The sequence below is a fragment of the Corvus hawaiiensis genome, chromosome 4 (genome assembly GCF_020740725.1).
Source record: "Corvus hawaiiensis isolate bCorHaw1 chromosome 4, bCorHaw1.pri.cur, whole genome shotgun sequence".
NCBI classification, from domain to species: Eukaryota; Metazoa; Chordata; class Aves; order Passeriformes; family Corvidae; genus Corvus; species Corvus hawaiiensis.
Window position 1 is genome coordinate 23473195 of NC_063216.1, and position 27660 is coordinate 23500854.

At 45.3% G+C, this 27660-nt stretch overlaps 1 protein-coding gene across 1 annotated transcript in view; it reads right to left on the minus strand.

The window, feature by feature from the left end:
* HIPK2 (homeodomain interacting protein kinase 2) overlaps window positions 1-27660 on the minus strand; it is a 126957-nt gene that overhangs the window by 21867 nt on the left and 77430 nt on the right. Inside the window, 6 exon segments of the mRNA XM_048300470.1 lie at window positions 873-1092; window positions 3619-3781; window positions 7490-7674; window positions 8763-8849; window positions 9530-9649; window positions 11737-11860. Of these exon segments, the coding sequence (XP_048156427.1) occupies window positions 873-1092; window positions 3619-3781; window positions 7490-7674; window positions 8763-8849; window positions 9530-9649; window positions 11737-11860 (899 nt within the window).

The following is a 27660-nucleotide window of genomic DNA, read 5'->3' on the forward strand; positions in this document are numbered from 1 at the left end:
AGCAAGCTGAAGATGGTGGCTTACATACTCCACTTCTGAAGTCAAACCCTTGAGATGCATTTTAACTACGCAGAAGAGGTCTAGCTAAACTTCTCTAGTTCAAAAGAGCTTTGGTAATCTTGCAGAATATTTAACAAGTGCCTGGAGACTAATGCACAGACAGGCTTGTAGAAATGAAGAGCAGAAGCTGCACCAGCTGAACCGAGGTCTGTTTAGACCACTTCCTACAGATACTTGGCTGGTTTTCCCAAATTGCTACAGCATGTCAAGTCAAGAGAAGGACAAGTGGTTAACACTGAGCATCTCCCAAGTTGTCTGACAGTAGTACCTACCACCAGTATACACAGGCAGAGCTGTTTGCAGCAGGGCTGGAGCTAAGGGAATTGTCCTCATAAATGATCATGAGCATCTGTTATGGGGGAGAACCCTCGTCTCCACCAGCACCACACTCCCTGTTGCATTACCCTCCTGAGTTCCCTTTTTAGCACTGAGAGTCACTGAGAAGTGACAGTATGACCCATTACACATGTACTGATTTACTGGTATTGTGTGGAAAAACTTTCAATTTACCTAAATATGTCAGAAGAGCCTTGAACTTTGCTCAGGGCAAAGGATGACAAGTCTCACATATTCTCCCCCAGCCCCTTCTCAGTATCTGCCCCATCGTTTTAGACCAGCTGCCTCCAACTCAGGATGTTAGAGGTGCCTGCAAGATCCTCTGCCAACGCAAACCCTTCCATCTGCAACAACCTCACTGCTCTGATTTACTAGGCCAGCCCTTTTTTCTGCCATGTGACCTGCACTGAGAAAGCTCATTTCCAACAAGAGCTGGATAAAGCAGCAGGCCAAGACCTGGTGAGGCCGTCACTTACCTTGGAAGCCTGGTGGGCAGACGATGAGGGCTTGCTGTAAGGGGTCTGGCCGGGCACAGATCTGCGCTGTTCCCGTCTGCAGGGGCATGCTCCGCTGGGCCACCGCAGCCATAGACGCCGCTGAGGGCTGGTAGAGTGCAGATTGGTAATTTAGTATGGAGATCTCAGGGTTGGCTAAGGAAATAGTGGCACTGGAGGAGGTGGGAGCCAGGTTGGTGGTCTAAAGGAATGACGGGAATTAAAACAAAAAACAAACAAAAAATGAGGGAGATGGGTACGTTGGAAGAAGCAAAATCCAAAAAATAATAAAGTAAAATAGTGTAAGACGAAATAAAAACCAAACTAAAACAGCAAACAAGGGGTAGAACAGGACACTGAGGAGCAAAGAGACAAGGGCAGTGCTGGGGGAGGGATCACTGTCTGCCTGAGTAACCACAGCTGTACCATGCCCTGGGACCTCCAGCCCCACGGTGCTGCTCAGAGACACAGCACATTCCCTACAGCAGAACTGCAGCCCCATTTCTCACCCAACTGGCTCTGATTGGCAGCATGATGAAGATGGGCTCAGAAAATGTTGCTATCCATAAATTACACTGTTCACTCATCATGTACATAGTTCTGGAAGCTGCTCATATTTCTTAGGTAAAATAGATTCAGCACCTCCATGCCCTGTGAAATCTCATCCTGAGAGGGGAAATCCATTTCTGGCCTTTCCTCTTAGATACCTGGTATCTAAGATGGCACATGCCCCTTGAATTATGTTTGGAATTTGAACTAATCAGAAGGCATAACAGGAGGTAACGCTAATACTTGCAAAGTCCAAACTTCACTTGACTTGTCTTTAAAATCTTTTGGAGCAGAAACTCCAGTAAGGGGATGTTTCAAAGCCAAAAAAATCTAGAAATCTGAAGACTTTTTTTTAAAACTTGGACTGAGTCTAACAGTTGCAGGCAACTAAACAGCTCTGCCACTGCTCTAAATATATGTTCTTAGCAAGCATGTCTAGGGAGCCAGACACTACCAGACCAGAGCCCATCCTTCCCCTCTGTCCAAACATGCCGGCAACACTGCTGGAGAAAGGTCAGACAACACTTTCTCATGGTGAGTGTATGAACCCAGGAGGAGGCTTTGATCAAGGTGCAGGAGAGAGCAGACTAAGCATTTTGCACTGCCCTGGTTGCCACTGGACCCATGCTGCACTGCCACAGCCACAGCCATGAAGGATGTGACAAGAAAACATTTCTTCCTCCTCCCCATCCCCTCTCGGTGCAGGGGCTGTGAATTGCAATCTGCTCTCCTGTGCAACGCACTGAGCAGCAACCACGGCAGCTCCCACACTCGTAAGCTCAGAAGCCATAACTGGAAGGAGGCGATCCCCTGATATTGTGCAGAGACAGGAAACAAAAGAAAGCCAAGACGAGTGGTATATTGAAGAGAATTGTGAAAGGCTTAGAGCTTGTTCAAATTAAAACACCCTTCCTAGAAATATTTCTACCAATTCCTCTAGGAACACTGGGGATACTGGTTCTGCTCACAACACACACCCCTTAGGAGAATTCAGAAATGACCATGGATCTCCCCAGCCAACAACTGATCTTAATGTCAAGTGAATTGCAAGGAAATGAAAGCAAGTCTGCCTTTTGTACAAGTAACTATGGTACAAACGGTGCCTCTGCCCTGCAGCTGGGGCCTAGGGGAGCATGTAGCATGCGTTTCTTTAGTCAGCATCTAAGAAACAGCTTAGAAAGGGAACTGGTGTTTGTAACTAAAACCCTCTCACACTAAGTCATGACCTATCTCTGTCTGTACCTGCTTGAATTGTTTCAAAAGACCTTCTGTGATCACATGTATCAAGACCTGAGTGATGAAGTCTGGTTTTCTGACTGACACTGGAGCACCCTGCATGTCTACACAGACTCCTTTTGCTCCCTTGCTTTCCAAACACCATTTCCGCAATGCCACCTGCAATCTCTAGAGTGAATCTTGAGCAGGCTGTTCCCAAAAGGCTTCAAAGACAGCAGCTATTTCTTGAGCTTCAGTCTCCTAGAGTGCTCTCCCTGGAGAGCTTCCTTTCACTGCTGTGATACAGTACCACAGCAAACAACTTAGCCTGCTGGTCACATAAAATTTATTAACACAGCACCCCCCAACCATGGGGCAAGTAAAACTAATACAAAGCATGACTATAAAGCCAGAGCCCCCAAAACTAGAATGCAATGTGTTCACAGTGGGGTCATATGCACATGGTCCCCACATCAACTGTGGCTCCTGAAGTAAAAGCAATGAGAGATAAGAATAAACATTATCACTAAACTCTTCTGTCCTATTGATCAGTTACAGTGCTGTGTCTGTTACAGAGGGTTTAAATTCATTTTACTTCAATGTCAATTTGAAGAAGAGCTGTAAGATCACAAATACTTCTGCCTCACCCAGGGAGTGAAGTACTGCTTGCTGCATTAAGGGACTAATGAGCTTTTCCCCATAGCAACTTCCCAAGTAAGCAGGATTTATCACCCCAACAACAACAACATAAAAAACAAGGGCAACATTTCACCGTCACACAAAATGTCACAAGATTACTGCTTGCCTGAAGAAAAGAGAATGAGGAAAAGAGCAGAGGAAGGAGAGTAAAAAGGCACCATCTCTTGGCAGGCATGTTAAATGGGATGCTACTTTGCTTTTCATCTTCTAGGCCCTCCTGACATAAATGTTTCAAGCATTGGCTGCTTGTGATTGATGCCCTCACCTGGTTGTGGACTGTGTTCAGCTGGTTGTTAAAAGTCATGGTCAGGTTGGTCGATGTACTTGGGGCTACGTGGGTGATGAATGGCGTCTTGCTCTGGTTCACCGTGTCGTACATATTCACCCGCCGCTTGCAAATCTCCATGTTCTGGAAGCAGGACTTGACACTGTGTGGGCAAAGGGGGGCAAGGAAGGCAGAGAAAATCAACCAAGCGACTCACACAGGTAACAGTTCATCACAGTGGCCCTGCAACAGGTCTCCATGGCAGGCTTAGCACTTTCTAGGCTCTTAAAGCCCTTTGCTATTTTATGCAGGTCTCTCTTAACCGGTGAGACTCAAATGAACCCTGCACTGAAGAAGGCCAAGACGAGAGCAGCTGCCATGGGACTCCTGGGTGCTCCCACGGGCCCCTACACTGCAATACAAGTCACAGTTGCTCTCTAGGGGACAGGGCAAGAAATACAAAGTGGCTATATTAAAAGACTGAAAGAGACTGAGAGCAAGAAAGAAAGATACTGGGTTTTTTCTGATGATTGAGCCCCAGAGGAAAAGACAACTCATGCTTTTTGCCTCTGTGTAAGCATAAAGATAGTTTTACATGTATTTTGCAAGGAAGAATTTTACTGTTCTTGATCACTGAGACACCCCTAAAAAATCATCCTTGTTCCTTTTAAGAAGCAGTTCGCTGAGAGCTGAGTCCAGACAAGCAGCTAAAACATTGCCCCTGTCTGGCTAAATGCTTGTGCAGATGCTTATCTTGAAGCATGACATCTCCTCTTGCAGTCAATGGGACAATTCATATCAAAAAGTTATTCCAAAGCAAATTCCTCAACGCCCTGAGGGAATCTGGTTTTGAGGTTATCTCACACTGAGAACTGGATCTCTTGGGGAAATTATTACAGCTTCTTCCTCTACACTGACTTTCCCTTAAATGTTACTGATATAGCAATGGAAATTTTGAGAATTATCCTATTTTGTGCCCCAGTAAATGAGTGAAAATACTCTCTACATTGTTAGAGCACAGTAGGCACCCGGTACATGAAACTGTCTGTATTTCATTTTTATAATTAGAATACCAAAGCATACAGAGGTTAAGAGACAACACCACAGTGAACCTGGGCAACAGTGTATTTTTAGTACAATCTCATTTTTTGACATGTAAAAACCAATACAGGTTTTCCACACTTCCACCACAGTAACTGATTTTACAAATGCGAACTCAGAGTCTGAAACACAACCTCAGAAAGTATAAGGGCATTTATTTTATTTCCATTATCCCAACACGGAGAAAGAGAAATTCCAAGAAGTGAAAATCAGCTGTATGCTGATCGTTTTGTAATGATCTAAGCTGCTGGAGGTAGGCAGTATATCTCCACACAATTTTTAAGAAACAAAATGTCCCTTCAAAAGCAACAACCTTATATAATTCCTAAGGTTGATCATGAAGAGGACCTAGATCTTTTTATCCCTGTCTTGTCTCTCACTCAAATGGTCACCTCTCTTTTCCTACAAGTAATATCTTGGTAACTGGATCTGGGCCATGAACACCTGCAGACAAGCCAGGCTCTGGACACTGTGCACAGCTGCCCATTATGTGCATTCACTAACAGAACTATACCTGTTGGTCACAGAACATCCAGCAAAATCAAACACTTGTCACAGAAATACAGAAGGCTATTGGATCACTTCTTTTCAGTCAAGTATGAATATAATTCCCCGTGCACAAAGAAGAAAGCACTGCGAAGAGTGTATGTTCTGTACACGTAGTGTGTGTTACCAAATGGTTTTATCTAACAAAGTGTAAGTTCTACAAATGCAATACCATGTTCTCTGGCTTTACTTTAAAAAAAGGTGGGGAAAAACCCAGCAGGGACAAAGCAAAACAAACAGAAAGTCTGAGGAGTACTCAGCAATTTAAGAGCCAGGAAGTTAAATATGTGAAATGGGAAGCTAAGCTTGCTTTGCTGTCTGCTTGTATGAAAGCAGAACAGCCCCTCTTGTGCTGCTCAAACTTGCAGCCTCTCTGAAACGTGCCACAGCAGACATTCCTTCCAGAAGCTACAGCTTCCCTATACTCTCACTTTTTCTGCTGCCCAATTTATTTCCAAGAGAGATTACAGCTTCCTGCATCTTTCAAGGCTTTGAAGTTTCTATTCTCCAAACCACAGGTAATCACAGACAAAACTTTCATCCACTTGCCATGCTGGTTACAGCTTATGGCTCTCTTTGCCAGTCACCTCTTCCAGTGTGGAGGGGCTCGCAGGGTCACGCACCCAGCTGGCACGTATTTAGTATTCAGAGACGTGATGCTGAATTCTTTATTTGGGTAAAATTCTCATTGCTATTGGCTCCAATGGTATTTTCAATCTCTCTGGGCCTTTGCCTGAGCAGCCACAAGTGAGCACTTCAAAAATGAAGATGTGGTTATGGTCTGTTGCGTTAGTGGGAAGATCTCTGACGGCAATGCATTAGGTCACACATCTCTCGTATCTTACACAATCAGTTGCACAGTCAGAAGGGCTGTTGCAAATTAAAAGACTTTTGCCTATGATGCTCACTAAGTATTCTTACTGTCATTTTCTATTCATGAATGTTTTTTATATGAAACTTTACTTTCTTCCTGTTTAGCACAATCATCCCCCATCTTGTTTTCATTTATCACTTACTATCTATTTATAGGTAACAATGCTCAAAGACGGCTCTGCAGGCTAAGTCTGGGTCTACACAGATCGTGCACCCACCACCTTCTGGTAAGCAGCTGCTCTTATCTTGTGATAAATGTAACAAAAAGGCAGCTACAGCTCCTTCAAAGAGGGAAAGCTACCTTAAACAAACTCAAAATGCTGCAGCCACACATACAGGCAGGGGAACTGACACAGTTACCTGTTGCTCTGCAGCACAAAAACATACTCTGCAGCTCTTCAAGCAGCCCTCTTTAATTTTGCACCTGAGATTCTGACAGCCTTTAAAACGCTCATGCAAATGGCACCCAATGAAGTACAGGACTGTGCCAATAATTGTTCTCCTGTCAAGGGGAAGGGACAGCCTGTGAAAGCACCTTGAACTGCCAAGTGCTGTAGAGCTGGATGCTCAAAGCTAAGTGTCATGAAGGAAAACTCCCACTATGTGTCTACCTTCTCCACTAACGCCTGAGAAGCCTGTCCCTATGTGAACTGCACATGGGCAGTGGGCTGGGTGCAGGTATCCTACATCTCAGGCTGCTGTGCTCTGTAGTGCAGCCTTAGGAGAAGGGGCAGTCAGGCTTGAAGGAGTGACTTCTCCTCCTCTCCATCAGGCAGTGGAGCCCATCCCCATTCCACATGTGTCAGTTGAGGTCAGAGCGTGGTATTTAAGGTGACACAGGTGGACAACAATCAAGCTGAAAATTGAACTCTTTGTCCTGTTGCTTATGCTTGTAAAACAGCCTGCTGCAGAACAGCTCTTCCCTTAAAAAGCAAACAGCCCCAAGCTGACTCCTGGCATGACGAGAAGGTTCTGGGAGGAAGGGTTGACTCCCCACTGCAGATAAGGTTGATTACTCCAGTAACAATCAGGACTATATTACTTTGAAATAGACTGATACTTTCAGCACTAATTGCATAATTTCTTCTGCATTTTAATGCAAAAAAATGTAATTACTGAATATTTACATAATTAATGTAGCACACACTGCAGCGTTTTAAATGCCAAGCACCTACAACACAATTCTTGCAACCTTGAGTTGGCAATTGTCTTTTTTTTTAAACCAGGAAAAGATTAAAACTTAGGGATTAAACATCTTAACAAAGCCCCTCAGATACACTTGGTCTCCACCACAACCAGCTCTCCTCTTCACCCCTCAATTCAAAACCCAAGGGGAACAAAAGCCACGTACTGTGTGCTGTGAGGGAAGTCGAGCAAGTGCGTCATGGTGACAAAAGGGTGGCTCAGAGTTTCAATGGGTGTTATCCTCTTATCCGCGTCTATCGTCAACATCTTCTTCAACAGATCTATGAACTCCCGCCGGTCTGCCTTTTCCACCAACATATCGCTTCCTTCCAAATCCGTTGTCATGTTTACCTAAAGGAGAAGGGACGGGAGTGAGCGCCAAAGGGAAAGAGCAGATGGTCAGGCCTCCAGCAAACTGTGTTTACTCTTCGTTGGAGCACATGCCCTGCGAGCCTCCCTGTCTAAAGGAGTAGCTGCTGAAGAGCCACGGCAGACTCCGTGGTGGCCACTCGTCTGGCTTGTGCACGTCACATCTCCAGACAGACTGTTAAGCGTTCAGCTCGCCTGGGTCAGCGGCTAATGAAACACTTAGTCACCCTCCACTGAGGATGAACAGCTTCCATGCTGTAGCAGGCAAGCTCTGATAATCAGAGTATTTATCATACGCTGTGCCATCAGATACTTATCTATGTGTCCTATGAGCAAAAAATATATAAAATACATAAAAATTGTCAGTAGGTTTATAAGAAACATCCCATTCATGTATCAGGTGCCAGGGAAAAAAAAGACTTGTTACATTATTTCACGCTTTATCTAGTCTCCTCTGATTCCACTCCTCAGTTCCTGCCTGTTTACATGTTTACTTGCTACAATGTCTAAACCTTGCTAGCACAAACTCCAGTTTGGTGCTAGAGTTGGGCCAGTTTTGCACACTGGTTTGTTTGTCAGCACAAACTCCCATCACAGGAGTGGTTATGCTGGGATCAGCTCTCACAACCACATGGGACTGGCACAGTGAATTCGTACTTCTCATTGTTGCCCCAGCCAGCCACGTTTTACAGTGAGCACACTCTTCTGTGGCCATGGTGAATATTTCCACTGTCACCTTTAACAAATGGACATATTAAAACACAGAGAACTATGTGACTCGCCAGTGGTCATACAGGAGAGCACTGGAGAGACAAGAGAAAATGCAGGATTTAAACACTCAGAGACATGCCTTAGCCACTTTCCAAGGCTGCTTTACTACAGCATACATGCCCCTGTGTGCAGTCACCCCCACAAAGCAGCACATAACAGCTAATTTGGTGGCATAACCCTGGTATTTTTCAGGAGCTGGCCCAAGAATAGGATACACAGAGAACTTATGTAATTCCCTTCTGTTAGTGTTGCTGGAAAGCATGTAAACAGTCTTGCTGGTTACTCACCAATGCTCTTACCTGTGCCATATCATCCAAACAGTTGAAAATATACTTTCTTGCTTCCTTCGACTTAATCCCCGTCTCTGCCTCATGATCATCTGGCGTCTGCTCAAAACAGGACACAGGCATTGACCAACACTGCCCTGCAACCAGCTGCAGATTATGTGCCACTTCCCATTTGTGCCTCATCGTGTCCTCATCAGAGACCATTGTGCCTCTCTTGCCTGACGAGACACCATTCACACGATCTCTGCCACAGTTATGTGACATCTTTTACACAAGGTGATTTATCTCTTCTCTTTCACTTCTGAGGGCCCTCTCAGCTGTGGTGGATCTCTTACATCCATCCCAGTGTGAGTTTCAGCATCCCATCCCAGCCAGAAGCTCACTGGCCTCTCTCCTTGGGGACAGCATGCAGCCAAACACGCTGGCACAGGACACTCAGGGCTCACTAGAGGTTTTGACTGTAGAATTAAAATGCTTGCCTTTTTTTTCCCCCCAAATGAGTTAGATATTAGAGCAATGTCTTCCCACTACACAACAATTCATTGACTACTGAGAGGGAGATTTCCAGGTCAGTTCTGGACCTAAATTTCCTACATTGCCATGCCAAGCAGGTGTATTATGGGCTCCAGATTTTGGGGATGGCGGTTTTACCTTGGGCAGTACTCCCCCTATGTCTGTGCCGCACTGCAAAAAGCAGAAACTTAGGCTGTGAAACTTAGGCTCTCCTCACTTCCAGCCAACAACCGCAAGGTAAAAGAAACACGGAAACATCTTCCTACCTTCAGCCTCCACAAGGGATATGGTGAGTCTGTATCCCTGTTGAAAAACCTCGTAGTCTTTGTCCCTGCACTTAACAAATACTCTGCTGGTAAGCCCTGCGTCTGTGAAATGTAGCGAATCTGTAAGAGAAGGATAAGAGATCACTGTTTGTCCTGTGAAGATCTCTGGAGGTCTTCCTTGAAGGAGTGCAGGAGGCATTTGAAACAAAAAACAGAAGATGTAGCACATAAATATACTTCACCCAAAAAACCTCAGTGCAAGGAATGAGAGGAAGAGAATTTCTGTATGGAATTCTCTTTGTTTATCACATACATCACTGGAAACTCACCCTTACAGTGCACTCCCACAAGGCCTAAGGATGAAAAGAGGAAAGTTCCAAAGTGTTTAGAGGTCAAAGAGAAGGACCCATAGAGCTATTTCAATGGGATGTCTCAACACTTTGCACCTTTTTATGTCACTCTCTCCTCTCCAGGAAGTAATTTCAACAATTTGATATTTGCTCTCTAACTTTTGCCGGTTTTCTTCCACCTGAGCACACAGCCTGTCCTAGGAGCAGTCTGAAGTTCCAACCAGAGGATTATGAAGTGACTGCCTTTGAACCGAGGTGAAATATACACTCAAACCAACTGACGCCCTCATGGTATGGAAAGTACTTGTCTCTACCGACTACATGACGTTATTTGGGTTGCATCCACAAGCATGACCTCATTGGCACCCACACAGCTAAAAGATACTCTATTTGTGTTTCCAGGATCTCAAACTTTTAATTATTTATAAAGGAGAAAGGGTCTGTGATTACACCACTGAAGACCGATGTCATGCACGCCTGGGGTGCCACACAAAACCTTAACCGTGGCACCTCCTGACTCCTGAAAGGCTTTGTTCTGCAAAATTGCTGCAAACTCTGCAAAACTACTAAAACCAGTCACCTACTCTAGAAAATTCTAGGGAAGAATGGAAAGTGTTTTTGAGAGAAGAAATAGAGGATAAAAACATTAAATAAATAAAGGCATGAAAAGCAGCCGTGGTTTCAATCACTTCCAAGCACTCAGGCCCCAGTTCACTGTGCATGGCTTCCTCAGCTCTGCAGCTCTTTAGGTCCTTCAGAGCTCACACCTCTGAGAGGCACCAGGATCCTGCCTGCAGCCCAGTGCCAGTGCTGCAGCCAGGGGCTAGGATCAGCCCCTATTCCTTTCCCAGCTGCCCAGGAGCTCTCGTCATACTTTACCAGAGGAAGCTTTGTGCTGGGCAGTTAAACTGGCCAGTAAGGTATGGTGATTTCTTTTTCAGCTGTGTGTTTTATGGCTTTTGGGGTGCAACAGGGAAGAGAATGAAATCTACTCTTCATGCTTGGTATGTGATTTTCAAACGCTTGTAAGTTTCTCAGCTACATCTGATTTCCTTTAGAGTCACTAATAGCCCTGCTCTTTGCCGCGAGTTATTTCCCCTGCCAAATTTTACCTTTAGAGCTCTGATTAAAAAAATACAAGTTTCAAAAGAAAAGTCAAGAAAACATTTCAGTATGTGAAAAACTTATTTATTATCCTGCTTTTTTTTTTCTATTTTAAAAATTTATTTCCTGAAAGAAAAAAGACTCTTTTCAGGCTGCAATTGCAGACAGCTAAGATCAGTCTGAAGAATACTATGGGAATGTAAAGTATCCTACAGCCCTGGCTCTAGCTGCTGCTGCATTATCGGTTTTAGGACTAAAAGGGCGTAAAAGCCTATAGGGAAAAAAGGGACGACAGCTTATATTAACTGGAAACCTACATCAATGCCAACATTCTCCTTCTTGTCATTGCTTTTAATATGCACTCTCATAAAAGGGGTTATGAAATGCAGCCGAGTTCATGCAGTTTCTTCTAACAAATAAGCCTTTATACAGCACTTGCTGTTACAGCAGAGAACGGGTGCCTGCTCTGCTCACTGAGGAGAGACATGTACAGAGCTCTCCAGTCAATGGCAGCGTTGACTCTTGATTGAGATTTCACTCAGGCGGTCAGGTCTTAAAAGCCAGCGTATCAAGCTGCACACTGGTTACCTGGAATAAATACCCCAGATGCATAATGACAAGGTTGACTTGGGAGAGCAAGAAACACACATCCGTCATTAGCAAAAGCGAAAAAGTTGGTATCTGTTCACTCTGACAAGAGAAGGGAAAAAGATGTGTGCACTTACCAGCACCCAGGGCAATATCCACACCCACCTGATCGTACTCCGAAGCTCCTGGGTACAAGGGCCAGCCCAAGAATAGCTCTGCAATGACACATCCCAATGACCACATATCGATTGCTTCACAAAAGGGTAAACCGAGGATGATTTCGGGGGCTCTGTGAAGGAAGAGGTCAGAAAACATCAGCAAGGGGAGCAGAGCCACTCGGCTAGCGTAGGGCAGCTGGTGCCCATCGTGACACTCGTGGAGCTGCTGCCAACAAGTGTCACTGCTCTGACAGAGCTGAGGGACACCCTGATCACTGGCACAGTGCCTGCTAACCAAACATTAGTTGGTGAATATTTATCCTTGCAGAAGAGTCCTGTGGCCGTATATAGCCAAGAGACAGCCCTACGTTTTGCAGTGTTCTGTAAAGCAGAGAACTACCACTGCTTTCATCCAGCAAGTGGGACTATGAAGGCACCCAATCAAGGCCCCCACTGGAGGCTCTCAGGCTCAGCTCGCTGTCCTGTGGAGAACCGTGCAGATCCCCTGCAGTGAAGCATCCTCTGTTCACACAGCTCCGTGGGTTCACAAACAGCCAGACATTAAATAATCATTACAGGACTGGTATAAAAGGATTACTGACTTTTTAAACAAATGGCTGTAACAATAAAATAGAGAAATAATGTAATTAGATCTATTAGACCTAAGCCTTTTCCTCAGGAGGAAGTAGCCAAGAAGCCTTCCTTTCCCAGTCTGTCCCAAGCACCTGATTAGATTTCCTTTTCCCTTTCAGCCCAAACAGCCAAAATGCACCAGCACTCTGGCTATGCATTTATTGCCAGCTCCAGGAGATGCCACCAAAGCACCTCTGCTCCCTCCCCTTCCAGGGGGAACCTGTCCCACTGCCTTGGGGTGGTTGGAATCCTTCTCCACTGATGCTGGAAAGGTCTTTATGATGAGGTGAGACGAGATGAATCCTGACCTATGTGCCCCAAACACAGAGGCATTTCAAAAACTTCTGCGTGAAAGAACCAAAAGTATTTTTCAAATACTGAAAACCTTATACACACAAACACCTTCCTTACTCTTCCCACCTCTGCCTAGATGTCCATATGCAGTTATGTGACACAGTTCTTATTTACACAAGGACCTCCTACAGCTTCTTTCCTGTTCTTCTTGCAACACTTCTAAAGCCCCAGCTTCTGGTTTCAGGTGATGTAAAGCAGAAAGAATAACTTACTCTCCCACACTCCTCTAAAGAAAAAAAAAAGCGGAAGACAGATAAAAGAAAAAACATTGCTTTAAAACTTTCATCATTTCAAATATAGCCTTGGGATTTCTCAGGCCCTCATGCATATTTTGGGAATGCCTGGGGTTGGCTATTGAGCAAATCAAGTGCCACCATGCAAAGCTCGAAATAGGACCCATGGTTCCCAGTTTCCCATCTGTCATCAGGATAAGATCTGACACTAGTGAGATCATACTAAAGATTACCAATTGCAGTGGAAAGTATTATGTTTTAATCACGCCATTACACAGTCATGTCAAGACAAGTCTTTAGCCAAGAAACCAAGCAAAATAATAATTTTTTTCCAAAGAAGCAAAGGCCCTGTAGCAAGAATCCATGACCCATCTTCAGTCCACAAACTTCCCCAGTTTTGGGTGGACTTGTAATGACGAAAGTCCCAAACTATCTCTTCTCAAACCAGCAATGCAGAATGTAAAAATTACAATAAATTCTGGGATTTTTAAGTTAGAATTTTTTGTGTCATTTCCACAAAAAAACAAGTCAGAAACTTAAAAAGTGGCTACCTTAGCCCTTCTAGCTTCATCTGTGCTTGCCATTGCCATACCCTACTGTTCTCTAGTCCACTGTGACAAACTTTTTATTCTAACAGCAGTCTCTCCTCATGAACAAGGGGTTAATTTTCCTCTTTTCCTCCCTATTCCGTCATCCCATCATCCCTGTCATCCCTACACACTACTCGACACCTAGACAAAATGCAGAGAGAAAAAGACAGCTATGGTGACCTGAATCTCATTACTATGTAAATCCTGCATTCAAAGCCATCTGCCTCTCCCTGTCTGCCTTCCACATTGTGAACGAAATGTCCCTGGTCACTAATGAGAGCTCAGCCACGCATCGCCTGAACTTCAAATCCCTCCCACTAATTCAAGTGGAGGGGTGGACTATAGGGATATTCCCAACATGATTTTGTGAGGAAAACTCCCTGTTCATAAAAATCACTTGCACTGCTGTCATATGCAGCACACACCTCCTTCGCTCTCTCCCCACACTTATGCTGCCAACACCTTCAGACCCCTGAAAGAAGGGATGACCTAGAATTTGAGGTTCCAAAATCTCTAATTTTTTTTTTTTTTTTTCTCCTCAGTCTTTGGCTGTCCAGTGGGTTTTCCTTAAAGCTCCACTTTCGGGAGTGCAGCAATTAGGAGAGAATTTCTTTTTTACATGCGGAAGAAGCTTTCCATCTCTGCTATTGGGAAGAAAAGCACAAACCAATGTCCCTATTATTTAAACACATAAAATGCAACTAAACAGAACACCATTCATTCTATGAACTCTAACACTGGTGAGAATGCCTGTGAGAAGGGGCTAGATCGAGGTGATATGGTGCCCTATGTACACCAAAGCCAGCACTCGCTGGGGTTTTCTCCCAGCCTTCACATCATAATTGCGATTTTGCCATGGCGAGGGAGTGGCCCTAAGACAAAAAGATCTTGTTAACTTAATTAAGCAGTCATTAAGACACCTCAAGAACAACAGGTAGTGGACACCACACAGGCTTCCAGATTTTCAGCCAGCAGATACCTCCTGTTTGCTGTGTGAAAGAGGGAGCTGGAGTCATCAGGAGCAGTGCTCTGCCTGCTTGAGATGGCCAATGCCAAGCATTTTGGGGCAGGATGCTATGAGCTCTGCAACGAAATAACCTGTCCGCTGATAAAGTATCTTTGAACCTCTTCTGTGGTGGATATTGTTCTTTATGCTCAGTTATGGATGCATACATCCTTCTGCACATAATATCTAACATGTGCAACTCCTCTCTTAACATAAGCATGTCATTTTTTTAAGACAAGGTGAGATCTTAATTTCCATCGCATGTTGCGGCACTGAGTTCCACAGGCAACCTTCTGCTTTCAATAACATCTTAACTCAACTGTTTAAAGCTTGATTTTCCTTCATCAGGTTTGAATTTGTCACCTCTCACTTCATGTTCATATAGATTGGTCTAGAGGTAAAGATGGAAGTGATTGAATCACCTGCCCTTTAACATAAGTTATTTTTGTATCTCTGCCCTGTTCTCCCATGTCTGCAGCAGCTTCTGGCTTCTCAGTGTACCATCCCATGGATGTTTCAATCCATTTCCACTGCCTGACCCTACAACTCCTCTTCCTGACATGACGGCTTGGAGACAGGCTGAACAGACCTAGAAAGAGTTAAACACAAGGATATTCCCCAGACTTCTTTTCCACTATTTGCAGAATGCTTTTGCGTTGCAGTCTTCCCTAAGCTTAATATTTTGTTTGCTTTTGGAGTGACACGAGGCATTTCGGCAGATGTTTTATCTGGGAGATCCTCTGAGACATACAGTCCTTTCTCCAGAGAAGCTGCAGTTAATTTAGGACATCGAATTATGCAGAAATAGTTCATTTTTGTCTTCCAATGTTTACTGCCTTTCAGTACTGCACTGATCTGGCATAATATTTTCTGTAATCTAGATCAAGTCCTTTAAATGCTCCTCACTCTTTTCTGCAGCCTAACCTAAGCAAGTCTGTGATATCTGCATGCTTGAACACTTTGCTACTGGTCCAGCAGTTTTTACAGCTAATTAATACATTAAATAACTCTGGTCCTAAAATGTGCATGCAGTCCACAACTGACCCTTGTCTCCCTAAAAGCACTCAGATTTAACTCAGCAATTAAAATGGTGTAATTCTTTTTCCCAAAGGGAAAGAAAACAGTTTCCATGTCTTAACCAGTTCTTGTGTGGGATTTCTCCATTCTGCAGCTGCTAACACTATGTAACAAGGGAAGATGCCCTATTAAAGTGTGCGCATCCGAGTACTGCAATCATAAATCGGAAGGACGATTCACACGGCAGCAGATCCTCCTGAACAGCACCGAGATCTTCAGCAGATCTCTCCGTGGCTGAACAGGGAATTATTTTCTGTACTAACAATACAGGTTTTTTAACACAGGCTCACCAAACTTTTCGATTGTGGTGAGGATCTTGTCTGACAGCACACAATGGAGCCAGCTGCCAGATACCTCAAGATGTGCAAGAACATCCCCATTTCCTGCTCTCCGCCCATTTCTTGGCTGTGCATCTGCAACACTCTTGGCACAGTAATTCCTGCCTCCAGTTCAAGACACACAGAAGGAAAACAGAAAACTTTGCCCTCCTGTCCTTCCTCTCCCACGAGCTACCCTCGATGTCTTCCAACAAAAGGCACTCCCCTCCTGCATGCACAGGCACAACCTGTTCTACAGCTCACACAGATCTCACCAGCATAGACCAAGGGTTTAGAAACCACTTGCCACCAGCCTGGGAAAGACTGAAGAGCCCTGCCAAGAGCCTCTGTCTCCAGGATAAAAGCAGCCATCCCATCCCCACTTCCCACATCTCCTACCCCTTTCTGACCAAATTACTTGCCTGGACAGCGAAGTGTGACCTGCTCCTCAGCTCAGCAGTGGGTCCAGTCAGTCCCCCATCCTTTGCAGCCCAGCTTGAGTGCGCCTGTGTACACCACAGAGCTGCTGGTGACGGTGCCCCAGGGCGCCAGGGTCCCCGTGCTGGCAGCACCCGCAGGTCCCCAGAGGCACAAGTGCCATCTCATCATTTGCTTGCACCACACACACGACCCCGTCCTGCTTTCAGGCCTGCTGCTGGCAGAGTATTTACTTTAGCAACCCTGCTTTGTGGCAGGGTAATTTCATTGTCTGGTGTTTCTGTCAGGAAAATTAATTACCAGTCTAGCTCGCTGGCTTTTTCACCCACACATCACAGGACATTAAAAACAAATGCCAAAAAAATTAATTTCCACAGACTGGGATTCAGAGAGCTGGGCTCTTTCTGAATTTTAAAACTTCCCTGCAAACTGCCCTCCTCAGGGATAATTTACCACCCCTGGTAGGGTCCCATGGCCAAGCGTGATAGTCTCAGCAGAGTCCTTCATGGACAAGTATACATATCAGACAAAAATATAACTCAAAACTTGATACTTGCTGGCATGCTGAGCAGAGAGTGCTCCTGCTCCAGAAGAAGGTTGGGGCCAGCTGCAGGCAGTGCAGACAGACCTACAGTGAAGATGTCTCTGAGCTGGTACACACAGCTCCTGTCTTGCTCTACCTGCTCGTCTCACCTGCTAAAGCCTGAATTCCTGGAAGCAGGAGATTGCACATCTCCGCTCAGAACACCCTGGGCAGAGGCAGAGAGGCAGGAGCTGAGCTCCTCTGCCAGAGCAGGGATGCACTGACCAGCTGCATGCCCGGGGCTTCACCCCACTCAGGGCTTGTGCTCTCCTAGGCACCAAGATACCACTTGTGAGGACGAAGAGCTGCATCCTGTGTGTCTTACAAAGGGGTTTTTATTCAAGTGATGGAGCTTTATCCTCCTCTCAGATGAACCCTTTCTTTGGCATCTTTATGGACTCCTTCTCATACCTGCTCACTTGTATTTTGTGGCGGTGTCCACCTTTTACTGCCATGTACTGTAGAATGCAGAGTACCCTTAACTCTTAGGTAATGGAGGTGGAATGCACACAGAATCTTTTTTTTGTTCCTCTGTACCTCTCAGACTCCAAATCATTTCTTAAATGAAGGGATGTAAAAGGAGACAGGCCCATATTCTGGAAGTAAAAGGTTACAGTTGCTATTTCCCTCACCCCTCCACCTCTCCACTCACACCGACACCCGGAAGGGATGCAGACATCAAATATGGATGATCCTCAGACTAAGGCCATCCTCTGCTCCAGGGCTGGGCATCAGCAGACTTTGTGTCTGTGATAAAGACAGCCACCATGGCCAGAGCTTAACATCCCTACAAGCACCAACAGCTCCTGCTTGCTCACTCCCCATCCCATGCAGCTCCGGGCCCCACTTGTGTCACTCAGCAGGGAAATGCTGGGCTCATCCTCACTGCTGGCCTCACGGCAGGACTCGTGCATTTCTCCTGCATCCCCGAGCAAGGGACAGCCCTGGGAGTCAAGACTCACTCCAGACTATGCAGGCACATCATGCCTTTCAGATTCCAGCATCAAGTTCCAACCATGGAGAGGCCAGTCAGCACAGGATTATTCCTGAGGGAGGGAAAGGACCCCTGAGGAATGCCACCCAATTGGTCACAGTATACTGTCTGCCCACAAAGATGTGTTGGTTTGAGTGATAAGGAAGCACAGTGCCTCCAGAGGACCTTCTAGCAGGCTCTGTATTTCACAGGTCAAACACAGGTACACCTGGTTTCTGGGAAGGACTGTGGGTGTAGCCAGAGCCATTTTCAGGGCTGCCAGACCACCTGTACAACCAGCACTAGAGGGGAGCTCCAACACTGCACTGCTCACATTGCCCTTGCCCATCCCTCAGGATTAGTCTGCAACACTTCAAAAAATATCTGAATCAACTCAAAGGACTGGAAGCTGGATCCACTCAGCCCTCGGTGATGGTTTATGTTACAGGACATAAATATATACTGGAGGCTGGTAACCAGTGAGGTACCGCAGGGGTTTATCCAGGAGAGCCATGGTGTCCATGACAGCAGCCTGCTCCTCCACCTCTGACACATGGAGAAAATGGTGCCAGGCTCTTCCCTCAGATCGGTAGCAGAAGGCAAAGATGACAGACAAACTGAAACAGGAGAGGATCCCTCTGGGAATGGGGAAAACACCTCCACGGTGTGGATAAATGAACCACCAGCACAGGCTGCCCTGAGGGACTCTGCCGTTGCTATCCTTGAAGGCTTTTAAGGCCCAGCAAAACAAAGTCCTGATCTTGATCTCATGGCAGACCCTACCTTGACCATCAGGTGGGACTAAGTGACCTCCCAAGGCCCCCTGTCACCTGAACTTCTCTAACTCTGTAAGGTCCAGTAACCATACAATTCTCAATAGGAAGGTCACCACGATTCTCCTACACACAGGCAAAATCCTACACAGCTGGGAGTGTCTCAGGTGGTACAGGCGCAGGTCCCAGGGTGTTTTAATCAAGTGTACATACACACAGTTCTGTCTTTTAAAAACAGAGAGCAAGTTACACAACAATTACTTCTGAACTTGACTGGTATAATTATCAACCGAGTCTCGTGAGCCTCTCACTGCTAGCTAAGGGTATTTAATAGCAAATAAATCATAGAAGCAGACTAGACTACCCACCCCTGGACACTGCTCATGTTCCACCAGGGTGCTGACTGGGAAGGATGAAAATACTCCAGAGGATGGTGTCAGAGGTGGACCAGGCTAACCTGGAGCTCAGGGAAGTCACCCACTCCCTCTCTGCCCTGATCCTGGGCCATCCAAGCAATGCCTGTGTCACTCCTGGCAAGCTTTCAGCTAGCCTGTCTCAGAGACCTCCCATGGTGGAGCATCCATAAACTCTGCTGTGCCCCAAAGGACCTCATCCCTTGTAATTTTAAGGAATAATACAGCTGTGCATAGCTAACTTTATGTCGTGCTTAATTACAACTTGTTGTCAATCTGGCATCTATGTAATACATATGGAAAAACATAATTTAATGCATCTCACTTGACTTTGCCTATACCTGGCTTTCTGCCAGGCTGCACCTCCTCCCTCTCCTCACTCTGCCTTGGCCTCAGCACATACTCAGTACCTATAACCTTGTCTCTTTTCCTCTCTTGCTCACTGTGTCAGTCTCTTTTTTCCACTCCATCTTTTCTGCTCTCTTCCCACACTTAATATGGACAGCCCCCACAGGAACCCCCTAGCCCTGTGAAGGGGGTGCACACCCCGCACCTGGAAACTCAACCCATGCTGCCATGGGTTTGAATCCATCTTTAAAACTGGCGAGTCACACAGACACATCTCAGGCACTCCAATAGGATCCCCCTGCTCACTGCCACCATCCACAAGGCTCTTGGAAAAAGCAATTTCCATAGGTTAATCCTGGAAGACTTTCAAGTAAACCACACTTACATATCAAGCACTTGCCATCCCTATGCACCTTTCTTGGGATTAAGAAAGCTGGATTCAGCCATGAACAAAGCCTGGGTTTGAATGGGGAGGGAGGGGTCCCTGCTGGGAGGCTCTGCACCTCTCTGCTCTCCTATATACATTGCACATACACACTTCATTTAGGTTAGGGCCTTAAAGAAAACCTCCTGCTCTCTTCAGCAAGAGCATGTGAGCAAATAAATGACTGAAGCCCAGAGCTGGAGAAGGCAGTGCAGCTGTTTGTGGAAGCAAGACAAAAGATTTAGAAACACTTGCTTTTTTTCCCCCCTCTCCCATGTCAGGCTGTTTACAGAAACCAAGGGATGAAATTTTGCAGACAAAACCACTGAGAGCAGCCTGTCAGTCTCGAAGGGAAGGAGAAAGGGAGGGAGAGGGAGAGGGAGGGGAGCGTAGGCTTCTTTCAGGATTATGGATCATTGCTAAATTGCTCTATCAATTATTAAACCCATCACTCAAAGCGCAGTAACCAAAATATAGCAGATAAAGCCTTTCTCATCCACTCTCTACCAGCTGCTCTCCTCCTCCTAAAGCCAGAGGGGAATGAAAATTCCCATAGTTTATATTTTATAAAGATCATTTTCCCTGTGCCTTGAAAATAAAAGATTTTCTGGACAAGGTAAGTAGAACCGAGCCCGCGGCGGGAAGATATTAAAGGAGGAATTGCCCTTTTGACTAACAGACCCAAGGAATAAAACAAAATCTCTCCAATCAATATGATTTCTTAACATTGACAGGTTAAAACATTTGTCTGTGACTAAATGAAGAGGCAGGCCTCAGCCATCAATAGCTGTTAGTCGCTGTTTGCTCTTTGCCACTGCTGCTGAACAGATCTGAAATCAACAGCAGGGTGGGCACGGTCCCAGGAAAGGACAGGACAAAGGGGCACGAGGCACCTGGTCTGGCCAGTGGCTCTGTGGAGAAGGAAACTGCAACCATGCATCCAGGGTGGGACAGGAAGCCCTGGGTGAGCAGTGCTGAGAAAGAAACACACAGGGAGGACGATCATGACCTGACATCCAGCTGGAAAGGCTTCCACGTGACTACCAGGGTCTGGATGGGCGTTAGTTTTTAGCAGCACCACATGCACTTGCTGGAAGCATTTACCATACGCACCATCTGAAGCAAATACATGCCTGAGTCCTGGCAAGGGCCTGGCTGCAACTCAGGTAAAACAAGCACTGAAGTGTTTTACTGAACCTGAATCCCCTAGCAAGTCCTTGCCATGATTGAGCTGGAAATCACAAAAGGCAAAAAAATGCTATTAAACCAAATAATGAAAAAGAAAGCCAGGCCTTGGGTTTGACCAAGAGCCTGCTAAGCTTGTCCCAGCCAAGCATCTTTGTACATCCCTGGAGGAAGCCCTACTGGACTGACCACAATCATACTCACCTCTTTGGAATCAGAAATGCAGGACTCCATAAACTCGAGAGGAGGTGCACAACAGGGAGCACCAGGACCATCGCCCCGGGGGTCGGCAGCTCCACACTGAGCCAGAAGCACAGAGGCACGAACAGGGGGTGATGCAATAACAGCTACATTCAGCACAGAGTGACCTCTGGTTGTTCTCCCCAACAAAGGGCCGTGCATGGGGGGAGGGCTGGGGCTTTCCCAGGTTATGGAAGAAATCAGAGAATAGAAAAATCATAATTTGAACACAAAAGCCCTATCCATGCCAGGCAGTGAATGGATGAGCCGCAACGTATTGGGTGCAGCAATCCCCTGAAGGAGGCATCTGATCAAGAGGGGAAGAATGCCAATTATGTGCTCCCATTCATGCCACTGCAATGAGAGCATAATTCTGACTCTGCTTTCTGACCCGCAATATGCAATTTATGCAAATCCAAGCTGTTCTCGTTTCCCTCAGAGCCAAGTGTCCACCAATGCCAGAGCTGGCTCTAACTTTTTGTTTTCCTTTTCAAATCTATTGTTTTCACTGCTGAATATTTAAGACCTTTTGTTGTTGCTGTTGCATTTCTTTGGAAATGAAATAATAATTGAAAAAATCCCACAGCACACAGAAACAAACAAAAGTTGACTTCTCCTCTCTCCATCCATTCTGCCAAGCTCAGTTCCATCCCAACCCCTTATCATTCCAGCCCAGAGCCTTGCCACATATTGGCCAAGTGAAGCTTGTGTGTGATCTGCAACGATCCTGACACTTTTGTTCACAGCAAATACTGAAAGTTGCACCAAGCTGTATGGTGGTTTTATAGGATTAGCCCAAATACTGAGCCAACTGACGATATAAGGCTCCAAACCATTTCTATCCCTGGCAAACACGGATACGAACCAGACTCAGGCCATGATCCTAAGATTGGCTTCACAGAACAAGTAGCAGGTCTGAGGCTAAAAATATCAAATTACTGCAGCCTTCCTTTATTTTTTTTTTCCTTTTTTTAATCATGTCTACTGGCTGCCTTTTTTTTTTTTTATAATTAGAAAAAGACAAAGACAAAAATAAAGTACTTATCCTGCCTGCTCCTTGGAGAAAGGAGCATTGCCCTTTACTTATCTCTGAAGAGCCACACAGATTTAATATTATTATTAGCCGCAACTATTTGTATTTCTGTAGCACACAGAAGTCCCGGCAGAGCCCAGAGCCTCACAATGCTAGATGCTAAAACACGCCGTGCTAAGGGACTGTGTCTGCTCCAGAGAATGGATGATCTAAGACGATGTGTGGTGACAGGGGAACAGATTGGTGGAGCAGTTCGCCCAAGATCATACAGTGAGAGCACAGCAAAGCCAAGAAAAGAAGCGGGGTCCTTGTGAACAGCGTGCCCTATCTATCAGACCACGTCTTCTACTTTCTTATACCAGGGAACAACAACAATAATACACGGATTTGAAGGGTCCTTCAAAAGAGAGGGGTATTACCGAGGTAAGGCAGATTTTAGGTCAAAATGACCTGTAGATGTCACCCAGCAAGACAGCAGCCATGCTGGGAACAGCTCATGAAATCCAAGGCCCACTTTTAAGCCCTGCCTGGTGACTCACAGCACCCTGCCTACGCTCTGAGGACCTGCTTGGTCCACACAAAAGTTCAAGGAAAAGCCTGGGAATGCGTGCTCATCTGCACATGGAGATACACATGGCAGGGAACAGCAGGGACACCTCGGAGCTGCCCCAGTTGGCCATTCCTGCTGCAGAGAGTCAAAAATTTCCACTTCTAACTCAAGTCCTACTTGAGTCAGCACAGCCAGCAGAGCAGGTGACAACAGCCCCCTGTACAAGCAGCGGGGCACAGCACAGATTGCAGAAACACAAACCCACTCTGAATTTAATCTATTTTTATTACATTTATATTAGGGCTAACATCTGGAAGTGTTAAGTAGAGCCCTACTGTACTGCAAAAAAATGTAAGAAAACAGTCCTTGCACTAAAAAACTTGCAACCTAATTTGGGATCCCTCATCACCCTGGAAATAAAAGCTCTGGGACTTGCTGCTCAGCATCTGCTAAGACAGGACTGCAACCAAGCCTGAACAAAACGCAATCCCTGACCCACTGGGGTGACCACTATGAGTCTACATCCTGCAGCTACCATATTTTAGGGCCAAAGACTGCAATTGCTCCCTTGTCCAGAGATGGAAGAGGGCCCTTGTAGCTGTAGCAGAGGAACAGCTCTGACTTTACCTGTTAATGCCACATATCTTAGTGGAGCTGGACAGAAAACCAGGATACAAGCAAGAACGCAAGTGTGGTGTGCAAATAGTCCCAAAGGAACCATGGTGCTTGCGGGAAGAACGGCACCACTTCAGAAGAAAGACTTTTAAAACAAAGTCTTCTGCAAAGTTAAGTTCATTCTTTATTTAAAACCATCATATGGAAAATTCAATTGTTCTCTAATGCGTCTCTGTACCAAACCAGGAGCCTAAATTCAATCATTAAAGTGTGAAGCTGATGAATTTAAATCTATAGTAAGTGCAAATTTCAACACAATTTTAAGTAAGGAGTCGCTCCCAACACCTTCATAACATGTCAACACATAGTCATATATCTGTTTCTGGGACTCTTCAAATGTCTCCTTTTACTGTTTCATTTTTTTCTTGCCAAAACAAATTCTTAAAGCTATCCCAATGTTCTGAAAAAATAAACATTTTCCGCATGTTAAAATCTAAGGTGGCCATGACAGAAATTCTTTAGACAGACAAATTTTGCAGGGGAAAAAAAAAATCATACAAAAGAAGCTTTTCGCTATACACAATGGGAATCTGAACTGATTCCCATCTGATTAATTTTAACTTCTAATTTGTCCTTGGATCACACTGCAGTACGGATGTCATTTTTTAATTTCACTGTTTTGTAAGTAGCCAGTACTGTCCTTGTAAAGGGCGAAGAAATCCCCATATATCAGGAATGCTTTTGGCTGAGAGGAAGTTTAGTGATTACTCCAGAGAAATAAATACAACAATCAAAAGTACTTCCCAGGACATGAAGGCATAGATCCACCCTTTCTTGAAAGAAGGGGCTGTCTTACATATACATTCCTATCTTCAATTATCATGACTGCCTGTAACCATTTAGCTCTCTGTTAAGTCAACTGCAGGGTTCAAGAACATTTCCTGGCATTCTTCACATTTTTTTTACATGTTGCAATTTTATCTGGTGTGTATCATATGCTTCCCCCCAAAATGCCTGAACCGAATGCTCTTCCTCCTCACAGAGGAGTTTGGGCTTCGTAAACTTGACTGCAGCTCTCAGAAACCTCATCACGTGAGAGCTGCGTTAGAAATCAGTGAAAACAGAGCAGGTTTGGCTTTGAGAGGTAAAACCACTGTACGCTCAAGCAGCAGGGGATGCAAATGGACCAACGCCTCCCCTTAAAGACATCTTCATCCAGTTCTAAGCCTGTGAATTTACTGCCCCAATGTCTCGGAGCTTCCCTGTGCCTCCATCCAAAAATCTTAGGGTACATTTCGTTAGCTTTACTGCGCCCTTCCACAGCTCTATCCCTGCAGCTCACCCGACACCCATTTCAGGTGAGGAAAGCTGTCATTTTGGTTTAACTGGGGCTTTGACAGAGCTGGTGCCCACACTGGGCAGGAGCCTCCAGCTGGATGGGGGCAGAATAGAAGGGCCCTGCATGAGGGGCAGCTCACTGCCCACCTGTGATTTACTACCAGCACAACGCACTATTTAGGGTGTAATAATAAGGTGGTACACGGGTGCTTTACCAACAAACAAGATGGGGAAGGGAATAACTGTATTTCCCCTGTTGTTCTAAGGGGAGGTTCACCAAAAGGTTAGCGAGAAAACAATGCAGGCCCATCAATCACCGGGACAGCTACCCTAGAAAGGTTACCCCGTGTTCCTGCCTCATTTTTCACATCTATAATTACCCTGCCGCTTCTCCTCGCATCCCACCCATCGCCTGGCAGCAAATGCCAACCACCACTGCTTTATTAATTATGTATTTTGCTCACGCCCATTGTCGCCGCCCCCCAAGATGCTACAGTGGCTGCACGATTAAGCAGTACGACTTCTGTGATCTCCGCAGGGTGGCATGGCCAGGGAAAAGGAGCTTGAGGGCTTTCCTGTTTTTCCTTCACCAGACAGGGGAAGCTACCAGCTCCATACCCCATTGAGGTGGGATGGAGGTGGGAGGGAAGCAGCTCTTTACATCTGCCCTGCGAGAGAGGGAAGCAATGTAGGGGCATATGAGGGAAGACTGCTTCCATTCATGAAGGGCTCAGATTTCTCTTGGATCTTCATCCAACTGAAACAAAATGCCAATATTGCTGAACATACTTAGCACCTCCTAAAGTGCAATCCTACTCTGAACAGTGCCTGCCTAAAAACAGCAACGCCAGGCACCTTGTTTACTGTGTCTTCCTGATGCCCGATTGGAATGTCTCAGTTTAAAAGGAAAAAGAGGAAAAAAAGAGTAATTTTTCTATCTACCAGCCCAGCAAACCCAACCACAGCTTCAAGAACCACTCTGGATTCATTTCTTGCATATTTATGCACACAGACATGAGCAGCCAAATTAAGAGTTATGCAGAGATGGGCAGGGGAAGTGCAAGGCAATGATTTGAAGACAACAAATTTGCAGGGAACTCGATATGTTTCTACTCAAAGTACAGCATCACGTTTCTGATTCAGGGGAGCCTGAGGTTTTTTTTTTTTGCTTTGAGGAAACCTAAAATAGCCTCCTTTGAGAACATGCATTCTGTAATCACCACTTCATCCTTCTGCAGTATTTCTGGATCCAGGCTTTTAAGTTGTAGAATAATAGTAAATATGCATAAAATAGGGAAAACTTCTGCTTGATTGAGAAGTATTTTCTGTTCTTCCTTTTATTCTATCCCACCAGAAACTACAATTAATTTATGCTCTAGCAATACTAAAATAATTATTTTCTAATTGTAACCATATCTACAATAGAAGTCAGGATTGATGGAAAATGGAATAGAAAAAAAAATTGCTGACAAAAGCAAGAAGACTGCATGACAAAAGCTAGCACAACACAGAGTTGCATGCGTGTCTTGTTTTGGGCCCCAGAGAAGTTCACACCCATTGAATGGTAATGAAAAGAGAAACACCCTGGAAAAGCTAGTAGGAGTAGACTCAAGAGGAAATTAAATAAATAATTTCTCTTGAGAAAAAAACCTAGAGTGAAAGCTTTTGCAGTCTTTGACGCTGTTGAGCTTGGAGATGCACACTTTAGGATCCTGATAGCAAAGTGTGCATCACTGCTTGTGAAAGCACAAGTAGGATCCAGAAAAACCAAGAAGGTATAGTACTCCTTCACACTGCCAAGAAAAACCAAAAGCATGGCACCTGCCGACCTGCTGCCCTTTGAGGCTAATTCACTGTGTCAAATGTGCTCCACAACACATCCCTGAGACTGGAGGTGATCCAGGCACCCTGCCAGACTTTGTTGATGGCTGAAAGCAAGGGAAAACCCACCAGAAGCACTGGCTTTTTGCATTGATGCCCATCCCGCACACAGAGAAGGCATGGGTGGCTCCTGACCAGAAGTCAGAGTTACCATCAGCAGAAAACCTCTATCACAGAGCTTATTTGAATGCAAGAGAGTGAAAGCCACCTACACTCTCCATCCACACCCCTTGTGCTGACTTCTACAGTCAGGCCTGGTTTATAGTGATCTTCTTTCTTCCAGTGGAGAGGGACAGTGTTAGTGCAGTGCTCACCACTCCCTGAATCCCTAAGGCAATGCTGATTCGTCATGTGAGTGTGAGGACTGACACTGTGCCCATGTATGGTTTGCTGGACTAAGAGGGGAGAGAGCCCTCAAGAGTGACCAGGAGATACCTAAAGCTTCTGGTTTTGACACTGCCTGCGAGATCCTCAGGGACATCAGGAGAAGAAAAGGAAATGCCTTTATTGTGTTTTCAGGGCAATTTATGAGAAAATGTTTCTATCTCATGCATGGTCAATTTAAAAAAATCTGAAATTCAACGATGGGAATTTTGTTGCTCTCCTCATTAAGCCCATTTACAGTTCTTTCAGGTCAATGGTTTAGCCATGAGCTGGGGCATATGTGCTTGGGAACATCTCTTGGTTGTTTCTTTGAATTCCATTGTTTAACTACTTGTTACAGAAACAAAGAACAATCAACAGCATGGTACAGAGCCACATGCTCTGGAGTGGAGCAGCAGCCACAGACCCTTCAGAATTGAGATGGGTCTTCTGAGGATCCATCTCACTCACTTTTAGAAAAATCCCTGCTTTCCCACTTTTCCTTGAAGCAGCAAGCTAGATGAGGGAAGGATTAATTAGCTGATGTTTCTAAAGCTCTTTGAA